Source organism: Melanerpes formicivorus, unplaced genomic scaffold (genome assembly GCF_026170545.1).
Source record: "Melanerpes formicivorus ecotype bairdi unplaced genomic scaffold, bMelFor1.0.p_v2 SCAF_30, whole genome shotgun sequence".
Taxonomy (NCBI): domain Eukaryota; kingdom Metazoa; phylum Chordata; class Aves; order Piciformes; family Picidae; genus Melanerpes; species Melanerpes formicivorus.
Genome location: NW_027142382.1, coordinates 7,490,072 through 7,513,693, shown reverse-complemented (window position 1 = coordinate 7,513,693; position 23,622 = coordinate 7,490,072). Strand labels below are relative to the sequence as shown.

The 23,622-nt window shown below is 48.9% G+C and overlaps 1 protein-coding gene across 1 annotated transcript; it reads left to right on the top strand.

The window, feature by feature from the left end:
* The first annotated feature begins 540 nt into the window (after positions 1–540).
* Positions 541–4,066, top strand: CRYAA (crystallin alpha A). The gene is made up of 3 exons (XM_068155179.1): positions 541–841; positions 1,780–1,902; positions 2,994–4,066. Exons 1-3 carry the CDS (start codon positions 653–655, stop codon positions 3,201–3,203), a joined length of 522 nt encoding a protein of 173 aa, XP_068011280.1. The 5' UTR covers positions 541–652; the 3' UTR covers positions 3,204–4,066.
* The last annotated feature ends 19,556 nt before the right edge of the window (positions 4,067–23,622 follow it).

Below are 23,622 nucleotides of genomic sequence, written 5' to 3'. Positions count from 1 at the left end.
CGTGTTAGCCCTGCTTCCCTGCCAGCCTTGCCAGGATCCACACGCCAGGGATGCCAGGCCCCTCTCAGGTAGTGGAGACACTTTGTATCATGTAACAAAGAAGTTTCCCTTTCTTCAGCCTGAATCAAAGCATTTTTCCTTGCTTGGAAGAAAGCTGTCTCATTTATTTGGAAGAGATTTGTGTCTCTATGTCAAGGAGGGGCAGAAAGAGAAGTGAATGAAAAGCCAAGAGCGGGTTGCAAAGACTCGCAGGGCAGACCTCCTTCACAAGTGTCCTTGAGATGCCCACTGGGGTCTCCTGTTTAGTCTGCTTGATCCCATAGAGGACCTGCCAGTACCCCTGGGCACCTCACGGCTCACAGCCTGCTGCCTGGCATCGTCCCTTCGGGACATCTGGCACCGTTTCCAACCAGACTGTCATTTCCAGGTCAGTCTCCGCATTTCTGCTGACCACGTTGCCTCCGTCATGAGATCATGTCTTTCCAGAGAAATCCCACTAATGCCTTCATTCTGCCAGACCAGTATATATAGGGGGAGCTTCCCTGGGCTGCACTGCGCACTCCAGCCAAGGCATCGCTGTCTCCTCAGCGACTGCACTGTCCCCACCACTCTCCCCTTGCAGCCACAGGTCGCAGCAGCAGCAGCAGCAAGCATGGACATTACCATCCAGCACCCCTGGTTCAAGCGTGCTCTGGGACCCCTCATTCCAAGCCGTTTATTTGACCAGTTTTTTGGAGAGGGTCTCTTCGAGTATGATCTCCTGCCTTTGTTCTCGTCCACTATCAGCCCCTACTACAGGCAGTCCCTCTTCCGCAGCGTGCTGGAGTCGGGCATTTCAGAGGTAAGGGCCTCTTGGCTTCCTCTCCTTTTCCTTCTGCTCCCTCCTTATACCTCTACCTGCTACTTCCCATCCACAACTTGCCAGAAGGGGCTGGCAGCTGCGTGCCTGTGATGGGGTGTGAAGGGTTGAGGAGGATCTCTGGCCCAACATTGAGCACAGCCTACCACCCCCTTCTTGGGCATGGAGGGAAATCCTTGCTGTGAAGAAGTCTTCCCTTTGAGAAATGGAAACCATTTTGGCTCCAGACAGTTGTTTCCAGCATGTAAAAAGCTACCTTTGCAGCCCTCGTGCCTTCCAGCCACGTGGCGAAGAAAGAGCCAGGCTGCTTCTGGAGTAAGTGCCCACGAGGGCAACTCAGCATGGGAGAGGATCCTGGCAAGCTGGAGCTTCCTCCGGCCCCTTCCTCCACCTCAGGATCTTGTTGGTTTCTGCAAGCCCCTGCTGTAGGACATTGTCCAAAGACAGCATGGAGGAGGAGCACATAGCTATGGGAATTGTGATCTGAAGCTCAGGGACCAGTGCCCAGTGCTTTCTCTAGCCCTCTCTAACCAGTTTCCTCCCATAGGTATGACCACAACCTCCCCTCCCCGCTACCCATAAATTGCTAAAAGGACAGAATGTGTGCTATCAGAGAATATTACTCTGGTTTCCATCCAGCCTCTCTCCCTGCTGAGTACAAATTCCCAGTGCCCCTGGCAGATGGCTGAGTGCAAAGAGTAGTGGTGAGATGTGCTGATTCTCCCCAGAGCAGTAGCAATGCTGCAGGTTCCTACCATGGCCTAACAACGTCCCTGGTCCCCGTGATAGGAAGAAGACCGTTGCTGAGACGTGTAGTCACTGGAGAAACTGTGCTGCCGCCAGACTGTCCCTGCTCTGGCCTTTAAACTGCCATGATGCTGGTGGGCTCAGGCCTTACCGTCTAACACTGTTCATTTCAGGTGAGGTCTGACCGGGACAAGTTTACAATCATGCTGGATGTAAAACACTTCTCTCCTGAAGACCTGAGTGTGAAGATTATCGATGACTTTGTGGAAATCCATGGAAAGCACAGTGAAAGACAGGTAAGTGGAAATGATGGTGATGGTGGAGCTACTGGGGAGTCAAACTCTGTCTTCTTTCTTTCCAACGGTCCTCAGCTGAAGGAGGCAAAAAAAGGATATATCAGAAGAAGGAGTTATTTGTCAGTTGTCATTACTGGCATGGCCTGCTCCCATAGATCCCCAGCCTCATATTTGACAATAATGAGCTAATCCACTCCTCTTTTGTTTGTTCTCAATCATCACCTTCCATAACCGTCAGATGACAATGTCCATTGTTCACGAAATAACACTGGGCCAGACAAAGAACATCATCTGGCGCTGCTGAAGCATGGCTGAGTTTTCATAAGCCAGAACTCTCAGTGAAAACAGACTTTTCAGGCGCTGATCTAGGAGAGAAAAGCAAGAACAAACAAAGCAACCAAATGCCTCAGGCTTGGAAACTTTTAACACGTATGTCATGGAAATGTCTGTGGGGGTCGAAAAGTGAATTGCACCAGCAGGGGTTTAATTCTCCTTACACACTTTTTTGGCCAGACCAAGCTCTAGCCTGGAAACAGTATACATTTTTTAACATAGTTATTTTTTTTTCCAGAGGAAGAAAGCAGCCATGTTCATGGCTGACTTAAAACAAAAATAAATTGCACTTCTCATTCTTTTGGCCAAAAAAAAAACAAACCCAAAGGGGCCAGTATTGTGTACTTTGGCTGCAACAGCTTTACTGCCTGGTAAAGAAATACATGGGCACACACAACTGCGTTGCTTTTACCTTCACAGAACTCCAGGGTTTCTCTCCCAAGATCCTTTGAAACTGGAGGCCACAGCAGGGTTCCCATCCAAATCAGATCCCAACCTATGATATGGCCAAAATCACACCCTGCTGCTCTGCTCTGCTCTTGGAGCTTCAGAGGCATTGTGGCAGGACACTCGCCCCTACAAACCTGCAAACCAGCAGAGAGCTATGCCTGGTGCTACCAGCAGCACAGTGTCACAGTAAGCCAGGGCCAATGTGGAACTTGCTCCAATGAAGCCACAGGGTCGGGCGGAGGGAGGCACAGCATGGCGCCCAGGGGATTTCTGATGAGCCTTCCCCCCCTTTCCCCACTGCCTCTCAGGACGACCACGGCTACATCTCCCGTGAATTTCACCGCCGGTACCGCCTGCCTGCCAACGTGGACCAGGCTGCCATCACCTGCTCCCTGTCCAACGATGGCATGCTGACCTTCTCGGGCCCCAAGGTCCCCTCCAACATGGACGCCAGCCACAGCGAGAGACCCATCCCTGTGTCCCGGGAGGAGAAGCCCACCTCTGCGCCTTCCTCCTAAGTCTGCCTGCTGCTGTGGTATGCAGGCTGCCACTGTCTGCAGGTCTCATTCCCAGAGCCATTGCAGAGATATCAGTGAATATCTAGAGGGGTTTATTTTGTTGGTTTCCTCCTCTCCCCTTTGTTTCTGTTTTGTTCCCCCTCTTTCCCTTGGATGGGGCAAGGGGCTGGATGAGCAGCTGGTGGACTTTGAAGCTTAAACCTGTGAGCTGTGCTGTGGGGATAGCATTGATGGTGCATGCTGCCATGCAGCTGTACTTGCTGAAAGGGTCTTCATCTGGTGCTGTAATCCATAACCACCATCAGGTAGGAGGGAGTGCACAAATAACACTGGCTTCTGGTGCACCAATTCTTGAGGCAAGGCTTGGAGCAGGGGAAAAGCCCTGCAGACTTGCTTTACCCCAAGCAGAGTTAAACTGGTTACTCTGAAAAGAAATCAACAGAGCCAAGCCCCAGACCTGAGATCCTACGTACGTGCGATGAACGTGCCATGAGTTCCTTGCAACCACGGGAGAAATAACAACATCTTACCTCTGAGGGTTGCAACATACATTTTTTGTTTTCAGCAAAGTGTTTAAGTGTATCTGTTCACACCACTACCCTGTCAGTTCCCTTAGGGACAGCTGACACAAGGACAAGCACGTCTTTCCACTGTCTTAATAGGCCCTCGGGGGAGAGAGGGGGGCTCAGCGCTGTGCAAAGGCTTCACATCCCCAGACAGCTCTCCCCAGCCTGTGCATAACACACCGTCTCCCTTGCTCTCACTGTAATTCTAGGTTAGCTCCACCTCTTGCACTGGTATCTGGCACTCAGCTTGAGAATGCAGTCAGTGGCGATCAATAAAGAGATATAGGAAACACGCAATTGGCGTTGGGAGTTTCTTTTGTTACTTTCTAAGGCTTCTGAAGGGGAAGTTAACGTGGTACTTAATGTTGATTGGAGGACGAGCTTTCCACCTCTGCAAGTACATCTTGGGGTGAGGACTTGCCCTTTCTTTCACATTCCTGTTGTCCTTCATGCAAGCAAAACAAAATGAACAGCATTTGATATCCCAACAACCACACCACTTCCTGAGTTCATTGTGTCAGTGAGGGGAGCAAGTGCAGACCTCATCTGCGTGATGCGATGTGAAGGATTTAACCTGAAATGAATGGTTAGAGCTCTGTGCTGCAGGGTGAGTAAGGCATAGGTACTAGCTCTCCCTGCAATTGACATGCATGAAATCCATGGCTCTCAAGCCTGCATAGATGTGAGCACGCGAGACTGAAGGTTTCAGCACTCACGCTTGACTGAAATAGCTTTCCACACAAATGGAGATAAGGTTTTGAGGAAAAGCATAGCATCAGTGATAACCACAGTATCACAGTATGTTAGAGGTTGGAAGGGACCTCCAGAGATCATGGAGTCCAACCCCCCTGCCAAAGCAGGATCACTTAGGGTAGTCCACACAGGAATGCATCCAGGTGGGTTTTGAAAGTCTCCAGAGAAGGAGACTCCACAACCTCTCTGGGCAGCCTGTTCCAGGGCTCTGTCACCCTCACTGTAAAGAAGTTTCTCCTCATGCTGAGTTGAAACCTTCTATGTTCAAGCTTGAACCCATTGTTTCTTGTCTTATTACTGCACACCACCAAAAACTCTGCATCCCCATAACTAACCCACAGGTAAAATCTGCTTGGACAGTGAGTGCTTTTTCCCTTGGAAGAGATCTTCACATTCAATGTGAAGTGGAGCTTCTGAGGCCCACCTTGGCTGCTAAACAGAGAAAGTCACTGATTCCTGGGCAGCAGGCACAAGTTTGACTCTACCAACACTCTCTGGGTACTCTTGGATCACACTTACAAGACAAGACATCAAAATAAGCTCATCCTTCCCAGGAAAAAGCACAGGGCTATGCCTTCACTGGGAGACGAGGACAGCTGGAGAAAGAGTATTAGCTCTGCCAAATAGATGAGCCCACCCACCTCCTCCCCTTTGCTGCTGGTTAGCTGTGAAAATGAGAGAAAATATAAGCAGAGTTGTTTTGGTTTGTGTTGTTTTGGGTTTTTTTCCCCTCGTGGTGTGAATTTAAATATTAATATGAGCCATGAACTCAGAAGCTCTGGGCCTGCTTAAGATGAAACACACTGTTTCCCACCACATCTAGGCCAAAATCCAGGGAGGACTGGGAGTCCAGAGCAGAGATACTGCCCCTTATCTGGAGAAAATGTGTGTGTGCCACAGGACTCAGCCCTATCCCCTGCCTGAACCTCCTGAGGCCAGGAGTGCTGGGAGCATTACTGGGACCAACATCACAGGATCTGTGGCAGAGCCCACCAGGGACAGAGTGGCTAGGGGAGAGCCGGGGAGAGGGGCAAGGCTGCACGTGAAGGGTACTGCTGCATAAGCAGGGGAGAAGATCACTATCTGGTAGTTAGAAAGCAAGGAATTCCCCCAGCATTTTACAGTATTTAAATCTATTATCTACTGAGATTAATTATTGGGCAATCCCAAAGCTTGCTATCCAAAAATATGCAGCCTGTTCCATTTGCATTTCTCTTGACGGCACTAACAGACCCCTGGCCTGGGCTTCTTTCTCCTCAACAATATTGCCCTGATGGAGCCTCCACAGATTCTTACTGTGTGATGACATCTCTCTGCTCCCTGAAACAAACTCAGCCAGGAGGGGAAAACCCAAAGCACATCCCCACACGTTAGCCCTCATTCAGCCCCCTCAGAGATGCAGAAATAGGGAACACATGGTGCACGCCATCTCTGTGCAGATGTTCCCTGCAGGTGTTTGAGCAGCGTGTATGTCTGTCTGTCCCATGAAATGACATTTCTGGGTCCCTTTTTCTATTTGGATGGCAGAAAGTGAAAATTTTGATTACAGGAAACCAGATCAAGTTTGGGGCAAGCCAGGATCTCCACAGGGGCAGGAGCTCCTGCAGTATCTTTGGTGCTGCGATGCAGTGGGTGCCAAAGCACCTGTGCAGCCTCTTGTTTCTGGTGCAGATCCTGGGAGCACCAGACACTGACTGTCTTGCTGCTCTGAGAAGGGCCAATTTTAAAGCCCTTTGCAATCCATCATCTAATTAAAAACATGAATGGCTATAGGAAGCCTGTGTGCTAGGAAATGCTGGGTGTTTTGTGTTGGTGGGGGAATGTGTTGTTGAAGGCTCCCCTGTTTATCCCTAGGCTCAGAGCTCCCCTGTGCCCTGAGGAGTTCATTCATCTGCAGAAGAGTTTGAGCTTGGGCATAGGCAATAATGCCTCCCTGCTTACTAGTGTTTCAGGAAGAAGTTTCCAGCTATGAGGGTGGTGAGACACTGGATTGCCCAGAGAAGCTGTGGATGTCTCATCCCTGGAAGTGCTTAAGACCAGGCTGGATGAGACTTTGAGTGGCCTGGTCTAGTGGAAAGTGTCCCTGCCTGAGGCAGGGGCATTGGGATGAGGTGATCTTTTAAGGTGCCTACAAACTGAAGCCATTCTGCAATTCTAGTGTCCATGTGTCACTCAAAATATTTCACATTTTTCACCCTGAAGTCTTCCTGGTCACATCACTCTGGGATACTCCTCCTTATCTTGTTCTGTGCAGTTGGCTCTGCAAAAATAATAGTTTACTTTGCTGAGATTAATTTTAATTTAAAGATAGCCTTGCTGTTCATGGCCTGTGATCACAGCTTCAAGAAGGAGCTCTTCACCACAGCTTTCTTTGCAATTTCACCTCTTAATAAGATGCTGCTAATACTCTTCAAGGATTAACATAATTTCTTGGAAGTGGTTTTTTTTTTTTAGCAGCTCAGTTGATGATTTTATTACGGAGAGAAAGACAGCAGAGAACCCTGCCCACAGGGAACAAAAGGCACCTTCCAACATCTGAACAGTTCAGTGTAGTGTGACCTGTAATAAGGGGTTTCTGCTTGGTGTGACTCTTCATCCTTATTGCGCTATGTTTTTATTGCCTGCTTTAGTTTCCAGTCATGGTGCTAACCTTGCTTGCCTACAGCAAAGCAGAAATTACTTTAGTTTCTACTCTAGAGAAATTGTTGAAGTGGCCTGGAGGTGGTGTTGGGGGATGCCAGTGGTACAGGGGTATGCATCCTTCCCCAGGTAACTGTCCCTTCTCCCCCAGGCCCTGATGACCAAATGGTGCTGGCAGCAATGTGGGGGACAGCAGCAACTTCTTCTACTGTACCTGCCCTGTCCCCTTCCCCTCCCCTCCTTGGCATTGCACTGCTTGGGTCTGGATCCCATTTCCTTCAAGAAAAAGTTGGGAGTAAGTGCTGGCCTGCAGGCCACCAGCCAGAGAAGCTGTCCCTAAGCACTTTGGTCCAGAGCTCTCAACTTTTTGTCCTTGGCAGGGGCATGAGGAGGACACTCCTCATCGTTTTGGGGAGAAGGTACAAAGAGCTCGCGCAGCCCTCCCTGCAAGGCCTTGTGCAATCAGCAGATGCTGCATTCCCCCCTCCCCTCCCCTGGTTTATCCATTAGTTTGGACTTTTGTCCCCTGGCTTCTGGCAGAAGGACAGCCCAGGAGAGAGGGAGGGATTTCCTGGCAAAGCTGTGTCCCCACAGGGTGGCAGCCTTTCCTGTGCTCTGGCACATTGAAGGGCTCCCTTGGCCCCCTCTGGCTTTTGGCATCTCCGCAGGGAGATGGGAGCCTAAGGCACAAGGCAAGCAGGCACATGGACCCAAGGAGGGTTGCACAATTCTGGCATTTCTGATTGATTTGCAAGTTAGCCAACATTACATAAAGATTGGTAGCAGTCTGAAGATTTACCAGCATTCCACACCCTCTCCCTCCCTTTCGTTTTTTACAACAAAACAAAACCAACCCCCCAAGTTCTCTTACATGCAACCATTATGGTCCCTCCTCTCCTTGGCATTGTCATCAAGATTTGGGCTCTGCTACACAGGTCTGTATGATCTAAAGTTAAAAAAAAGCACAAACTGCCTCTGTTGGCAGCAAAAATATCCCCAAACACATTCCCAAACCTCCAGCATTCTCTCAAAAGTGGGTCACATAGGCACACCTCTGCAGCTTATTGCTGCTGTGTTGGGTGTACAGATTTGGAAGACACAGCCAGAGGAGACTTCCATGATGTGATGATGTGGGGTTTGCCTGCCCCCCCTGCCCCCAGCCTAAACCTGGACTTAGTCCTTCCAGCATGACCTCTTGTCCAGGACTGCCTTGGGAAACCACCAGCTCACGTGAGAAGAGCTTGTAACTGCCACGTGCTTCGTTTCCCAGCTCCTGATCCAGCCACAGGGCTTTTCCCAGGGGAAGTACAGTCAGGTTGGCACACAGTCCACGCAGCAGGCCTGGAGGCAGATTCCATGCCTGGCACTTAGCTTGCACAGGACTGGCACTCTTAAGGAAACGTGAGCCTGGGACATGGTGCAGATGTTTATGTCATATCTGAGAGTGCAGGACAAGCAGGGTAAAAAATGAAACCTCAGTTAGAAAGGGCACAGGAAGGATGATGGAGTGATATAAATTGGCCACAACACAGGAGACTTGTCCATGACTAAAAGCCCATCTTGTAGCTGGCTTGAAGAGATCTACTATACACATTATGAGGGCCCTGAACTCTTCAGAAAACTGTCCTTCTGTTCAGGAAGTTTCTGCCCGGTGTTCCACCTGGCTTGCTGTTTTGCAGCCTATGTTCAGACCACTGTGGGGATGGGGTGCCAATGGGCATTGCTACCACCACCATGCATGGGGAACTGTAAACCAGGGGAATGCCACTACAGGAAGGGGCACCATGGAGAACACAGACCACTCACCAGCTGGGGGCTGCTGGGAGAGCCACCAGCCACCCCTCACAGATGTCCAGCACACCTGGCAGGCTGATTGCCACCTCTAGCATGCTGCAAAGCACACAGCTGTAGGAAGTAGATATGCTTGGCTGGGCAGGTGCAGAAGATGACAGGTTCTTTGAGATCCTTACACAAAGGAACTGTGGTTCATGCTGTACCCATTCCCCATTCTCAAGCTACAGCATGCAAAGAGATGATCTACCTAAACTGCAGTGATAGTAACAAGGATGTTCAAAGGCCATGGTCAGTAAACGTCAGTTGGCTGTTTTTTTTGGGGTGTAAGCAAGACACAGCTATTCCTGGTGTAGGCAGAGGCTGATATGCAAGGCCCTGGGGATCAGTGCAGCTACTCTCCTACTTAAAGCTCTCCTTGCTTTTAGAGTGCACTGCTGTATCCTGCCAGAGCTATTTTGAGTTGGACACTTGGTCCATGTAAGGGTCCAGAGGCAGCGAGGCCCTGCATAGACTAGGTTCAGCACTTCACTTCTCAAGGGAATCATGGACAATGAGCCATTTTGTGGGGGACTGGTATGTCCCAGTGGAACCAACAACCTGTCTGGCAGTTGAGCTCCTGTTGGGGAAAAGGGAATTTCCATGCTTTGCTTGCAGTGCTTTCTCTGTGAAGATTTCATAATTGGTTGATCATTCCATCAGTTTCCCATCAGGGGAAAAGGCATGCAGCTTAATTCAGAGCCTCTGCTCTGCCTTTCAGGACACCAGTGCCAGAAAGTTCTGAACACATATGCATTTCAGCCCACGCAAAACTTTGCATATCTAACATAATATTTACACACATCGAGTTTCATTTCCTTGGTGCCTGAGGTGCTGTGCTCAGAGGTTCTGTACCAAAGGATTCTTACACACTCATACCTCCTTTCTTTCAAAAAAACCCCGACCCTGGCCAGTCCTTTCCAGCCGGGCTGATGCTTTCCTTCCTTCGCAGCAGGCTCCCGTCATGTCCCGATGGGTACCCGGGGCCCAGCTGCTCTCCGCTTCCCGGCGGCTGCCGGCGCCTCTGCGGCTGGGAGCGTCGGGAGGTGGCAGCAGCCGCTCGTCTTTGGAACTCAGCGGCCTCCCCTCCTCCCCCTCGCCTTGAAGGAAACACCCAGATGAAAGGTCACTCTTGGTATTGTGCGGAGCATCTCCTGTATGTTCCTCCAGAGACTGGGGTTTGCCTTTCTTTATGATTTTTGTTTTCTTATTTTTTTTCCCCTTTCCCTGCAGCAGCAATTATTTCAGTTTTCTTTTTCCTTTTTCTCTTTGACAATGTGCCTAAAAGGAAGCAAAGCAGCACCATTGTCCACGCTGTCTCGATTTTCCACCCACTCAGGCTGATGTCAGCCCCTCGCCGCAGGACTTAATGCATTGCTGTCTGCCCTGCAAATCGCTAATTGCAACGCGTTTGGGTTTTCCTTCCTCTGGAGAAGTCTCTTAGAGCCCTAGCCTCGCTCCCACCTTTGACAGCCCCTTTTCCTCCCCGTGCTGAGCCATGCTGAGGATGCCTGGAGGATGGGCCATGCAGGGTCACCCTGCCACGGAGCCGCCTCAGTGCAAGTAAATAGCCACAGGGCGGAAATGCCCTCCGAAATCTTTTGTGCTGCCCTCATGCAGGCCATTGTTACGTGGGAGGCTCTGGCCAAAGGCATCTCTTTTCATCCTCCCTTGTGCCTTGCCTGAGCCCAGGATGCCAGGCGAGGTCTCACACCAGAGTGGCATTTGCCTCCCGGGTTGTTTGTATTCATCAGGCGCCTGTCGCCAGAGCTCTGAGCTGAGCTGTAAGGACCTCCGAAAGAAGCCTGCTTCATAGTTTTTGGTGCTGACTAAGGACGGTCTGGTGTTTAATTTCCTGCCTTTCTTTGTTTGTTTGTTGTTTGTTTTTACTTAAGGAGAAATACGTGGGATGTCTAGCTTGTCTCCACTGGTTTTGCTGGAAGGCTCCTTGGGCGTTTCAGAGGATTTGTAGGTTGAACTCTCAGGCTGTAAACAAAGCATGTCAAATCCTTCCCAAAATGCCGATTTTCCAATGCATATATTAAGAGCCTGACCTTTCTTCTCCAGTGATTGATGAACTACTTCCAAACAGTCCACAAAACAGTAATGCAAAATGCCTGACTTGTTTATGTGCTTTGATGGGCCACAGGAGTAAGAAAAAAAATACACTTTGCCTTGCTTTGATCTCTGAATAAGTCATCATTTCCCTTGTGAAGTTCACAGCTCCAGAATACATGACCCTGTCTGTGGGACTGAAACCAGAAAGCCCAACAGCCTCTCTTAACATTTTGGCTTCCCCTGATGGCCTCAGCTTCTCACTGATTTTCAACACCTCAGCCCAGTGTCTCACCTGAGTGTAATGCAAAACAAATAGCCTGCCACAACAACAGAGAGAAAAATGAATATAATTAACTTAATTAGCAATAGCAGGGTGAGTCAGTGGGGTCTGGGAAAGGATTTTGTCAATAAAAATGATCATTCACAACTTCTTGCTAGGCAGTAGTTTCCCTAGCAGTACATACTTGCTGATGTTGACTTGCTGGAGCGAGTCCAGAGAAGGGCAACAAAGTTGGTGAGGGGTATGGAACACAAGCCCTATGAGGAGAGGCTGAGGGAGCTGGGGTTGCTTAGCCTGGGGAAGAGGAGGCTCAGGGGTGACCTTATTGCTCTCTACAGCTACCTGAAGGGAGGTTGTAGGCAGGCAGAGGTTGATCTCTTCTCCCAGGCAGCCAGCACCAGAACAAGAGGACACAGTCTCAGGCTGCACCAGGGGAGGTTTAGGCTGGATGTTAGGAGGAAGTTCTACACAGAGAGAGTGATTGCCCATTGGAATGTGCTGCCCGAGGAGGTGGTGGAGTCAGCATCATTGGAGGTGTTCAGGAGGAGACTTGATGGGGTGCTTGGAGCCATGGTTTAGTTGATTAGGTGGTGTTGGTTGATGGGTTGGACACGATGATCTTGAAGGTCTCTTCCAACCTGGTCTATTCTATTCTATTCTATTCTATTCTATTCTATTCTATTCTATTCTATTCTATTCTATTCCAGAGGTGACTTGTAAGCCTGTCAGCTTGTATTTTCTCTGCCAGGCACTACTAATGCCCTATTGTTTTAAGTTATTAAGAAAGGGAATATGGAGTAAAAGAGGCACAGTATCACCTGCACAGAAGACCCAAACACCTTCTCCCCTGGAGAGCAGACAGATACCTCAGAGACAACATCGCTGGCTAAAGTAGTAAATACAGATCAACTTGTTTATCCTTCAGTAACAAACTTAAAACCCCAAACCAACCCACAGGAGAGGCTGTATGCATTTTTCATCTGTTCCTCCTTTGATAAGATAAAGTGCAGGAGCCAGCCTAGCAACTGAAGTACTTGTAAATGCTCTCCAGCACAGAATAACAGAAACCAGCATGCGAGCGTTGTGCAGCTGGACTGTGCTGCTCTTCCTCCCTGCAGCTGATGCTTGGAGTCTGCAGCTGCTGGGGGCTTAGCTGTTATCTAAGCTTCTCATTCAAATTTGTGTCTGGCAGATTGCAGAAGGTAGCCTCACCGTGAGACTTGCATATTTAGGTCATTAGCCAAGCAACTGAAAATACCTTAGCTTAACAGATTAAAAACAAAACCCCAACAAACTAACAAACCAACCAACCAAACCACCAAACCCAACCAAAAATTCCCTAACAAAACAAAACAAAAAAAAACAACCCAAAGACAGCAGTCAGCATTTTACCTGTAAATTTTGGAGCATGAATGAAAGGGAAAATTTATGTCCACAGCATTTGTGGTTTCATGTGGATGGCCCTTCCATCAGCAGCTGTTGCAGGAGGGGTATGTACGCAGTGATGCTTTGGTGAGAGGGACCCAGTGTGAGGTGAGCAGTCACTGTGGTGAGAACCCCTCTCTTTGTGACCCCCACATTGCTCAGGCCATGGAGGGTTTCTCACTACATTTGCACCACAGAATGAAGTCCCCCCAATAAATCAGATGTGAACTGATGTTTCTCAAGCATCTGAGGTGAAATGCTCTCTTTCCCTTGGAAGAAAACCAGACACTGAGGTCTCCAGCATATTTTGCTGTAGCTGCAATGTCTCAGGATGCAGCCAGGACAAAGGGTTGTAGACAGAGAGAATATTTTTCATTATATCTTCTAGAAGAGCTGGAAAAATGAGAGAAGGTTTTGGGCATCAAAGCCAATCTACAAGTCAGTGAGGGCTTTGAAAGATGAGCCTTGACCATGGTTGTCACGGTGGGTTAGACATTACCCTCTTCCACTGCTGTACCCTCTGGTCTGCAGTGCTCACCTCTGCAGAGGACAAAGTGGCACACAGGGGGCCAGCACCAGCAGTGAGATTTGCCAGACTGTTTGCCAGAATTTTCCTGTGTGATGCCTGTGCTGCAGCCCTTCCATGGGTTCACAGGCGCTGCCAGCTCGCAGGTAGTGCGTCTGCCAGTAAATGGAAGCAGAGTTTGGAGGCTGCAACAGCAGCAAAAGGCTGGTTTAATCTCTTATCTGATAAGCTCACTCCTGTGATAAATCTCAGGCAAGAGAAGATGAAAATATAGAAAATATGAAGCAGCAAGAAGACCTGTATTACATTGCATTACCTCTTATAATAAGCAGGAAAATGAAGCATAATCTTTTATCTTAAGAAATGCTCTGTAGATGTACAGTACGTGGGCTTGCTTTAAGCCTGGATGCTCTGGGTGCAGAAAATGCATGAAGTGCTTCTTCTCAGGTGGCTCTGCAGAGATTACAGGAGCTCAAGCAGCTGCACAAGCCCCATTTGTGCAGGGTTGACCTGGGGAGAGGGAATTATTGAGCCTCTTGACAGCTGGGACCAAGGCTTAAGTGTGACTAGTGGACAGGCAGAGGAGTTGTTGGATGAGGAAGTGCATGGGCAGGAAGGGTGCTCCTGGCAGCTGCGTTTTCTTTCACAGGCCCAGCCTGTGAGTTAGCTCTTGCCAAGGAATGTACTAGAGATGGGGAACAGCTAGTTGCTTGCCAGCACCCAGGAGGATATTGAGGAAAAGGACTAATTGAGCAAAGCTCCTCCATTAGCTTAATTAGTGTCAATGGGCCCCTGACACCAGTGGCAGCCATCAGTGCTCATGAGAGTTTGCTTTGCCCACAGGAGCCAGGCACATCTGTGCCTGAAGGATGACTTTTGTGGTACTTTGGACCCGGTGGGTGGGCACCCTAGGAAAAAGTGGGGTGTTGTTAGTCTTGTTACAGTCAGCTTTTTGGCAGCATCTCCTCACATGGGGTGGACAAGAATTCAGATGTGTCCCAGTAGGAGGAAAAAGCTCCCATGGAAATTCCCTGTAGCTAGCAATTCAGAGGCTCCCTGGGAAAGCACCAAAGTATTCCCAGCATGAGGCGGAAGAGCAAAGGTCTCAAGGGAGAAGGTAAAGTGCATAGGTGGAAAGCCCCCTACTCAACCCAAGGGAAAGGCCTATACCCTGGTTTTGGGCTGTTTGTAAGTGAGGGTACAATGATGCTTCCTGGGACATTAGCTGGGCTCCTGCAGAGAAAGTATGATGAGAGGGAGCAACAGCCACATTTTTGTTGCTGTGTGCTCCACATCAAAACACCAGTCTTCTCTGCTCCATAGAAACTCAGGCCTTTTTTTACTGAGTTCTCTTTGAATCTTCCTTCTGGCCACATTTTCTCTCTAAAGGCCACTCTGGTGCTGCTCTTCATCCAAACTGGCACAGCTTCTCTGACTCTAGCTCTCACTCTGCCTTTGCATCACTTCGTTTTTGAAGACAGCTCCCAGCTTCCCACCAGCAGCTCACTCCTGCTTGACTGGTGGTATTAATTCCTGGTGTTGCACCCCTGTGGTAACTGCTCTGCAGAATGAATTTGGCAACAGTGCTTCCCAAAGGCTCGAACCTTTCTTTCTGATCTGGGAAGGAGAAGAGGCAAGCGATGAACCGACACATGCGGTGTGCGTAATGGAAGGCACTGATCTGTATGGTGTACGCTTGCAGTGGGAATGTCAGAGGCAATAGAGACCAGTGGCAATTAGGGCTGCACCTTCAAGAGAAACCAAAGATCTTGCCACCTTTGTGTTCACAAAGGACTCAGATTCTTGCCAACCTTGACCACTTTGTGCCTATGCAGCAGATCACTCATAAAACCCTCCTGGGTACAGGAGGCAAAGCTACCTTTAGCCATGTATTTGCCCTTGTGCAGAGCCCTTCCCAGCCCCAGTTTCTCCAGGCATTCCTTCCAATGCTTCTGCAGGTCCCCAGAACAACCCTGTCAGACCAAAGCTCACACAACATGCCTGCCTGCAGAGGCACATCAATGCAGAGCATAGGACACCATCTGGAATGCATAAAGCCTTCCTTTTGGAAGTGTATGGGGTGGAGGTGTACAAGAGCCATGGAAAGTAGGTGAATGTTGGATGGCAACTGGCCTGGTGTTAATCCCACCTGAATCAAGGCAAGAGAATAGCCAGGTGTGGTTTATTAAAGCTTCTAATATAGGAGAAATATGTTCAGGCTGCAACCAGAAACCAAGAAGCCTATCCCTTTGTGGTGGGTTGAAAATTCCCCTCCAACATAAAATTGCCAGACTAGCTCAGTGGAAGTGAATGAAGCTGTATTTACAATCTAAATATGAAATGCAATGAATAGGTACAAAATATACAGTATTTACATAGAATTTGTAAACAGCACAAGAACCCCCCTGGACAAAAACAGGGGCTACCAACAGCTTCCCCCTCCCTGTTCCCCTCCCCCCTGTACACGGTAAAGGAGAGAGAAGAGCAGAGAGTTGTTTAGTAATACTTAGCCACAACAAAGCAATGCAGCCAAGGTCAGCAAAGCCAGAGCTAGTGTCTGCCAGAGCAAAGGAAGCAAAAAGAGAGAAAGCTGGTTTGTACAAACCAATGTTGTTAATAGTCTGTCCAATGGGATTATTTAGACCTTATCACTATTTTCCTTTTCACGTCCAATACTGATTTATTTACATTCCATTACTTTCTGTTCAAGATCTGCAGAAAATTTTCTAGGCAGAGCCTAAAACTACCACACCCTTCTAGAAGAAAAGCCAGATGTGGTCATCTTTTGGAGGGCCACTTCAATATGCCTGTCAGATTGAAAGTGTCCTTGCTGTTGACCATTAACTGCACAAGACATCCGACTCTTCCTTTTCTTTGCATCTTAGAGGCAGCGTCTCTCTGTCAAAACAGTAAGCAGTTTCCCCCTCCATTTCTTTCCCCTCACCAAGTCGCTGGGCTCAGCTGGTTCTCAGGATGTGTCTCTGCCAGCTGCTGAAGAATGACAAAGCTGTATTGTTTTTCAGCTGAGGAAAGGACAAAGACTGCACCTTCACCAAGTGCTGGACTGCTGACATTAATCAAACGATCACTTTACCCTTATTTGTGTGGACATCGCCCGGCTGGGAGGACTATGGGAACCAGAGGGCATGAACAGCTAAGCTTTGCAAAATGCCAGAGCTTCTCTTCAGAGCTTCCCCTTTTCAGCTAAAATCCACTGCTGAAAATAACCCAAAGGACAGCCCTGTTGGAGTACTTGGTGTGCCCGTGGCGCATGACAAGGGAGTAATTTATTGCCAGCCTGCTGAGAAGAGGATTTTATGGGGAGCCAGAGAGTGGCAAAGCCATTCCTGAGCAAGCTGGGACTTTTTAACACCTGTTACTGAGGTAACCATTGTGCACACATGCACCAGAGATGTCTGGAGTCATCAAGGTCTCCTGTAACACTTCCAAGCAATGTTCTTCCCAAGTCTGCAAACTTACAGGCTGCCACTGCCACTCTGGCTGGTGTTCAGCGCTCCTCTTGGACCCTGGTTGTACATTGACTCTGATTGCAGTCAGTTCTTGCTTGGCAACAAAACTCCCTTGTGCTTAGGGCAGGCTGGCAGTAACGTGAGATTCCTCTCACTTGTCCTTAAGAATCAAAGCAATGGGCTAGAATCAGAAGGCAGTTGCACGTCAGTAGGGCAGGTAAACGGGAGGGTGCCGGTCTGCTGACCTGTCCTATGGGTACACTGAGGAATATTGGCAGGGAAGTGACTGCCTGGCTCACCCTATCCACTCCCCTGCTGTTTTGAGCAACTACACTAAAGCTTGTCTTGCCCAGCACAATTCACAGAACATTTTCTTCCCATGCCTCAATCCACCCTAAACCACAAAGCACTTCCTGACCATCCTTGAGCCAGCTTAGATAGACAGGGCAAAAGATCAAAAAGCTACAAACTCTGCTGCTCTAGGGAGTGATGGAAGGTGAACTCAAGGGCCTTGCCAGCATGCCAGCAGCTTGACAGGAAATGAATGCTTGTGAGATGAAAATGAAGGGAGAAATCTGCAGAGGAAGAATCCTGGGAAACCTGATTTCAGGTGGCTCATACTTTAAGGAAATTTGTAGGACGTGTGGGGAAGCTCAAATTGCACATGTAACGTGCAGCTGAGAAAAGGGCTTGGGATCACATTGGGAGTAGAAAGCCCCACCACCCACACATTTCCCACCCCTACTGCTTGTTCTTCTCTGGGTAGCAGAGGTAAGATTTAGCTCACCTAACTTCACAGTATCACAGTATCACAGTATCACTAAGGTTGGAAGAGACCTCGAGGATCATCAAGTCCAACCTGTCACCACAGACCTCATCACTAGACCATGGCACCAAGTGCCACGTCTAATCCCCTCTTGAACACCTCCAGGGATGGGGACTCCACCACCTCTCTGGGCAGCACATTCCAATGACAAATGACTCTCTCAGTGAAGAACTTTCTCCTCACCTCAAGTCTAAACTTCCCCTGGCACAGCTTGAGACTGTGTCCTCTTGTTCTGGTGCTGGTTGCCTGGGAGAAGAGACCAACCCCCACCTGGCTACCTCCACCTTTCAGGTAGTTGTAGAGGGCAATGAGGTCACCCCTGAGCCTCCTCTTCTCCAGGCTAAACAATTCCAGCTCCCTCAGCCTCTCCTCACAGGGCTGTGCTCAAGGCCTCTCCCCAGCCTTGTTGCCCTTCTCTGGACACCTTCAAGTGTCTCAATGTCCTTCTTAAACTGAGGGGCCTAGAACTGGACACAGGACTCAAGGTGTGGCCTAACCAATGCAGAGTACAGGGGCACAATGACTTCAGAGGTCTACAGAGTAGACATCTCAGTCTGAGCTCTCTGTCTTTTCTCCCTAGGGAGACAATGAGAAGAGATAGCCACTCCTTCTAACCCACCAGAAAGAAAGTTATTTCTCCCAGAATGGGCTGTGTTCATTGGCTAGGGAGCAAGCTCAGAAGAAGATATTTAATCATGTCTACATGTGAGCAGATGAGCCTTATCCAAAACACCTGCCTTGTGCTAAGGAAGAACTGAATTCAGAAGACCTGCCCAAGGACTGGGCTGGAACATACTTTGCATCTCATCTGAGCCCCTTTTATCCTTCCTGTGGATTGAGTGAAAGTTTGGCTCTCACTCATCACATCATCCTGGAACTCAGCTGAAAGGTTTGCCCAGACAGTGTCATGTGGAGCTCGTGTGGAGAAAGAGAAAATCATGATCAAACTGGCATGAAAGGAGAATTAATGGGAATATTGGAATGCAAAACTCCAAAAGGAGTAACGAGCAGGAGAGGGGACAGTAGGTATGGCAGGTCTCAAAGAACTGGACTAGCAGGTCTTTGACAAGTACATCTAGGGGCAGCTTATCACAACAAGCAGATCAGAAGAGGACTCAGGAGATGAAATCCTGATGACTCACAGAGAAGTGTGGCAGGATGAAGACACTCATCACTGTCAGCTCCCAGTGAGTGAAAAATAGCATCTCTGAACCTGAACAGTGTCACTCAGGAGATCTAGTGAGGACTGGGTAGCCAGTGCTCCTGGGTCTCTGTGCCAGCATGAGGAATCCTGGTCAGATCAGGAGGATGCACGCTTCTCAGTGCTTAGGCTTATATGGTTATGTGTGAGGGAGTGACATTCATTTTGTTTGAAAATAGATCACTTTCCCTCTCTTATCAGGTCTGCCATTGAACCTTGTTGTGTTTCTATTCATATTGCAGCATTCTTTCCTACAGCAGAGAAACAAATCTGGACTTGGAAATGGGGTTGGACACATTCTTGTGGTCCTGAAAGCAACCTGATGAATTTGGACTTATAACCTCTCTGTGTCGTTACCTTTATCAGAGTCTAAGGTCACCCTGCACTTTCCAAGTGAAAGACAGTGGCCCAGGTTTGTTTAGAGATTTGACCTTGGTTTGGCTGAAAGATCTGTGACTCACCACAAGCCTCCAGTTTTGTTGGCTTATGGTGAAGTACAAGAAGTTTGTTGCTGCTTAGTGTGCATAGTCCTGTATGCCAGCACAGTTTGCAAGTGCAGATCTAGAAAGCTTGGGCCATTGTGGAAGGATTGTGCAGCCCTTTTGTCTGTGATTCCCATCCCTATGGAAAGCCTGGCTCTGGATTTCCAGTTTTCACTTAAATACCTTTTTCCTTGAATGCTTAAAGCACAGACTTCCATAGGAAAGGTACCTGTCTGTGGCTAGCTCAACATCTTCTGAGTGATGACCAGGGCACAAACCCACAATTTCCCAGGGTCAATCAGGAGAGGGACCTGTGGTCAGCTGGATTAGGCCAAACACACTCTGCTTCAAGGAAGCAAACACCAGAGTGGAAACTGGGAGATATGCATCTGAATGCATGGAGGAGATGTTTATGACACAGAGATGTGGTGCTAAAAGATGTGGCTTAGCACTGGATTTGGCATAGTTAGATAACAGTTGGTCTTGATGATCTTAAAGGTATTTTCCAATTGAAACCTATTCTATTCTATTCTATTCTATTCTATTCTATTCTATTCTATTCTATTCTATTCTATTCTATTCTATTCTATTCTATTCTATTCTATTCTATTCTATTCTATTCTATTCTATTCTATTCTATTCTAACCAGTACCCCCAGGTCCCTTTCTGCCTGGCCGCTCTCCAGCCACTCTGTTCCCATCTGAAGCCCTGCATGGGGTTGTTGTGGCCAATGTGTAGAAGGAGGCAAGCAGATTTTTGTCCCACTTGTGTGTGTCGTGAGGAACATTGTGGCTTCATGACTTCCACAGATGCCAGGGAAGCCTATCAGGATGCTGCCTTAACTCCTTCAAATGGCCTTGTCGGATATCAGTCACAGAATCACCAAAGTTGGAAGAGACCTCAAAGATCATCAAGTCCAACCTGTCACCACAGACCTCATGACTAGACCATGGCACCAAGTGCCACATTCAATCCCCTCTTGAACACCTCCAGGGATGGTGACTCCACCACCTCCCTGGGCAGCACATTCCAATGACCAATGACTCTCTCAGTGAGGAACTTTCTCCTCACCTCCAGCCTAAACCTCCCCTGGCACAGCTTGAGACTGTGTCCTCTTGTTCTGGTGCTGGTTGCCAGAACCCCTTCCTGGGGTACCAACCCCTTCCTGGCTACAACCACCCTTCAGGTAGTTGTAGAGGGCAATGAGGTCACCCCTGAGCCTCCTCTTCTCCAGGCTAAACAATCCCAGCTCCCTCAGCCTCTCCTCACAGGGCTGTGCTCAAGGCCTCTCCCCAGCCTTGTTGCCCTTCTCTGGACACATTCAAGTGTCTCAATGTCCTTCTTAAACTGAGGGGCCCAGAACTGGACACAGGACTCAAGGTGAGGCCTAACCAGTGCAGAGTACAGGGGAACAATGACTTTCCTGCTCCTGCTGGCCACACTATTCCTAATGCAGGCCAGGATGCCATTTGCCTTCTTGGCCACCTGGGCACACTGCTGGCTCATGTTTAGGCAGCTGTCAATCAGCTCCCCCAGGTCCCTCTCTGTTTGGCAGCTCTCCAGCCACTCTGACCCCAGCCTGTAGCTCTGCATGGGGTTGTTGTGGCCAAAGTGCAGCACCTGGCACTTGGACTTGTTGAATGCCATCCTGTTGGACTCTGCCCATCTGTCCAGTCAGTCAAGGTATCACAGTATCACAGTATCACTTAGGTTGGAAAGGACCTCGAGGATCATCGAGTCCAACCTATCAACACAGACCCCACGACTAGACCATGGCACCGAGTGCCACGTCCAATCTCCCCTTGAACGCCTCCAGGGTCGATGACTCAACCACCTCCCTGGGCAACCGGTTCCAATGATGAATGACTCGCTCGGTGAAGAACTTTCTCCTCACCTCGAGTCTAAACCTCCCCTGGCGCAGCTTGAGACTGTGTCCCCTTGTTCTGGTGCTGGTTGCCTGGGAGAAGAGACCAACCCCTTCCTGGCTACAACCACCTTTCAGGTAGTTGTAGAGGGCAATGAGGTCACCCCTGAGCCTCCTCTCCTCCAGGTCCCTCTGCAGAGCCCTTCGACCCTCTAACTGACCAACATCTGCCCCTAACTTGGTGTCAATCCCCTCATCCAGATCATCAATGAAGATGTTAAAGAGGATGGGGCCCAGCACTGATCCCTGGGGCACACCACTGGTGCCTGGCTGCCAGCTGGATGTGGCACCATTCACCACCACTCTCTGGGCTCAGCCCCAGCCAGTTCCTAACCCAGCACAGAGTGCTGCTGTCCAAGCCATGGGCTGACAGCTTAGACAGCAGTTTGCTGTGGGGGACAGTGTCAAAGGCCTTGATGAAGTCCAGGTAGAGCACATCCACAGGCCTCCCCACATCCACCAGACGGGTCACCTGATCATAGAAGGAGATCAGGTTGGAGAGGCAGGACCTGCCCCTCCTAAATCCATGTTGGCTGGACCTGAGCCCTTGGCCATCCTTGGCCACCAGGATAATCTGCTCCATCACTTTCCCTGGCACTGAGGTCATCCCTTCAAAGCTGAATTTTAAATGATGGGTGGCCCACATGTGGCAGACAATCAACAGATAAGTGAAGAAAGCAGATGTAGGCTAGAGGGGTTTAGAGGAGACTAGAGGCACAATCTGGTTTGTACACACATGGGAAGAATTTGTATGGCTGTTAAAACAGAAATTACTGCTCTGTTGGGGCATTATCACAGTGGCCCTAGAGAAGTAAGGCTGTGTCCTGAAATAGGTTTGGGAGGTTTATTCTGTGGCTTGCAGATGAGGGACTGTTGACACAAACCTAGAATGGATACCTCTTTTAGAAAATTGCCATTATGAGAAGACTCATTAGAGATAATATTCTCATTTCCTTTCTGGCAGCAAGTCTGCCAAGCAAAATAAACAGCAGGATGGTTTTCACTGATAGGGAAAGATATATTCCTGTGGTGTAATCTAAAGGGGTAAAAGATATTAATTTTTTGAAGCAGCACAGGTCATTTATCTGCATTGTTGCTTAAGCAGCAGCAAGATTTTATTTAGTGTGTTTCCACAGCACGGCCTTAAGTCTTGGTGGGAACCTTCCCGTGGACAGGCTGAAGCTTTTGTTTTGGCTCTGAGCCATGCACTGCAACAGTCTCCAAGTTTCAGGTCTAGTTACCAACCCTGGAGTCCCACAGTCATACCAAAGGGTTGGCACATAAAGGTTAAGTAAGCCTGAGGTGAGAATCCAAAGAGTGGGCCGAGTTTAATCTCGCTCCCTGGTTCTTAGGAAGGCAGCATTGCCCTGGGTCAAGCCAGGCAAAAGGTCCATAGCTGGTTTTGACAAAGTGAAATGCGAGGGAGGCATGCCAAGACAATGCCCACTGCCTGTGTTTGGTGCAGCTTTGGTCACTGCAGTTCATCTTAAAATGAGGTTGTTTACTTCTCAGTGGTGTAACTCAGCTTTGCCAATGGGCCTTGGGAGCCACTTTAGAGGACTAAAGCTTATCCCTTGGCCAGCAACCCTTTCTGCCTGGCTTTGGCCCAGAACAACTCTTTTCTTGTCCCAGCTAGAAAATGGCTTTGCCCTAAGGGGAGAGATGTTTTCATTGCTTTCCTCACACAATGGTGCCCTGAGAGCATTCATAATGAGATAACATTGTGTTTGCATTAAAAAAATGCCCCTAATCCCTGGTACTGTAAATCTGTGACAGCTCACCAGTGAGTTTATGCTCTTTAGAAAAGAAAAACAGTACTGACCCTCACTCAGGAGCACAAGCCCAGCTCCTGCCACCAGCCATTGAAAGCTGGGAGCAGCTAATGTTTCTTCACCCACCCCTGCAGGGATAGCAGGGTCCCTGGGGACCCATGATTTGCTGTTTCTGTCCCCGGTCATCCAGGCTTGGTACTGCTGAGGTCTGCCAGTGTGGCCATGCATGGTTGCCTGTTGACTACTACCTCTTTCTTGCTTGGGATGGGCCTTGGGTGAATGGTGAGCAAATCACATTGTTGTCATTTTGTGTTTCACATGGGTCACTTAATCCAGGTGTTTGCAGGCACAAATATCACGTGGGAGAGCTGAGAGATTCCTCTGGCTGAAGGTCATAGGCAAGGTCAGTTTAGTCAAGGTTGGTGAGTTTAAGCACACTAAAAGCAGGGCTTCTCTTTCTTCTGAGGAAGGGCAGAAGTTACAGTGAGACAACTGAAGCAGTGAAGATTGAGGCAGCCCCTGCTTGCCATGTTCCCTCACTCCTGTTGAGCTGGGTGGCAGTATGCCTGCCTGAAGCAACTGAGGAAACATATTTCCAGTCTAAACCCACCTGTGCTTAGAAGTATTCAGGCTCCTTATTCACTACTGAAATCAGAGCAGTGAGTT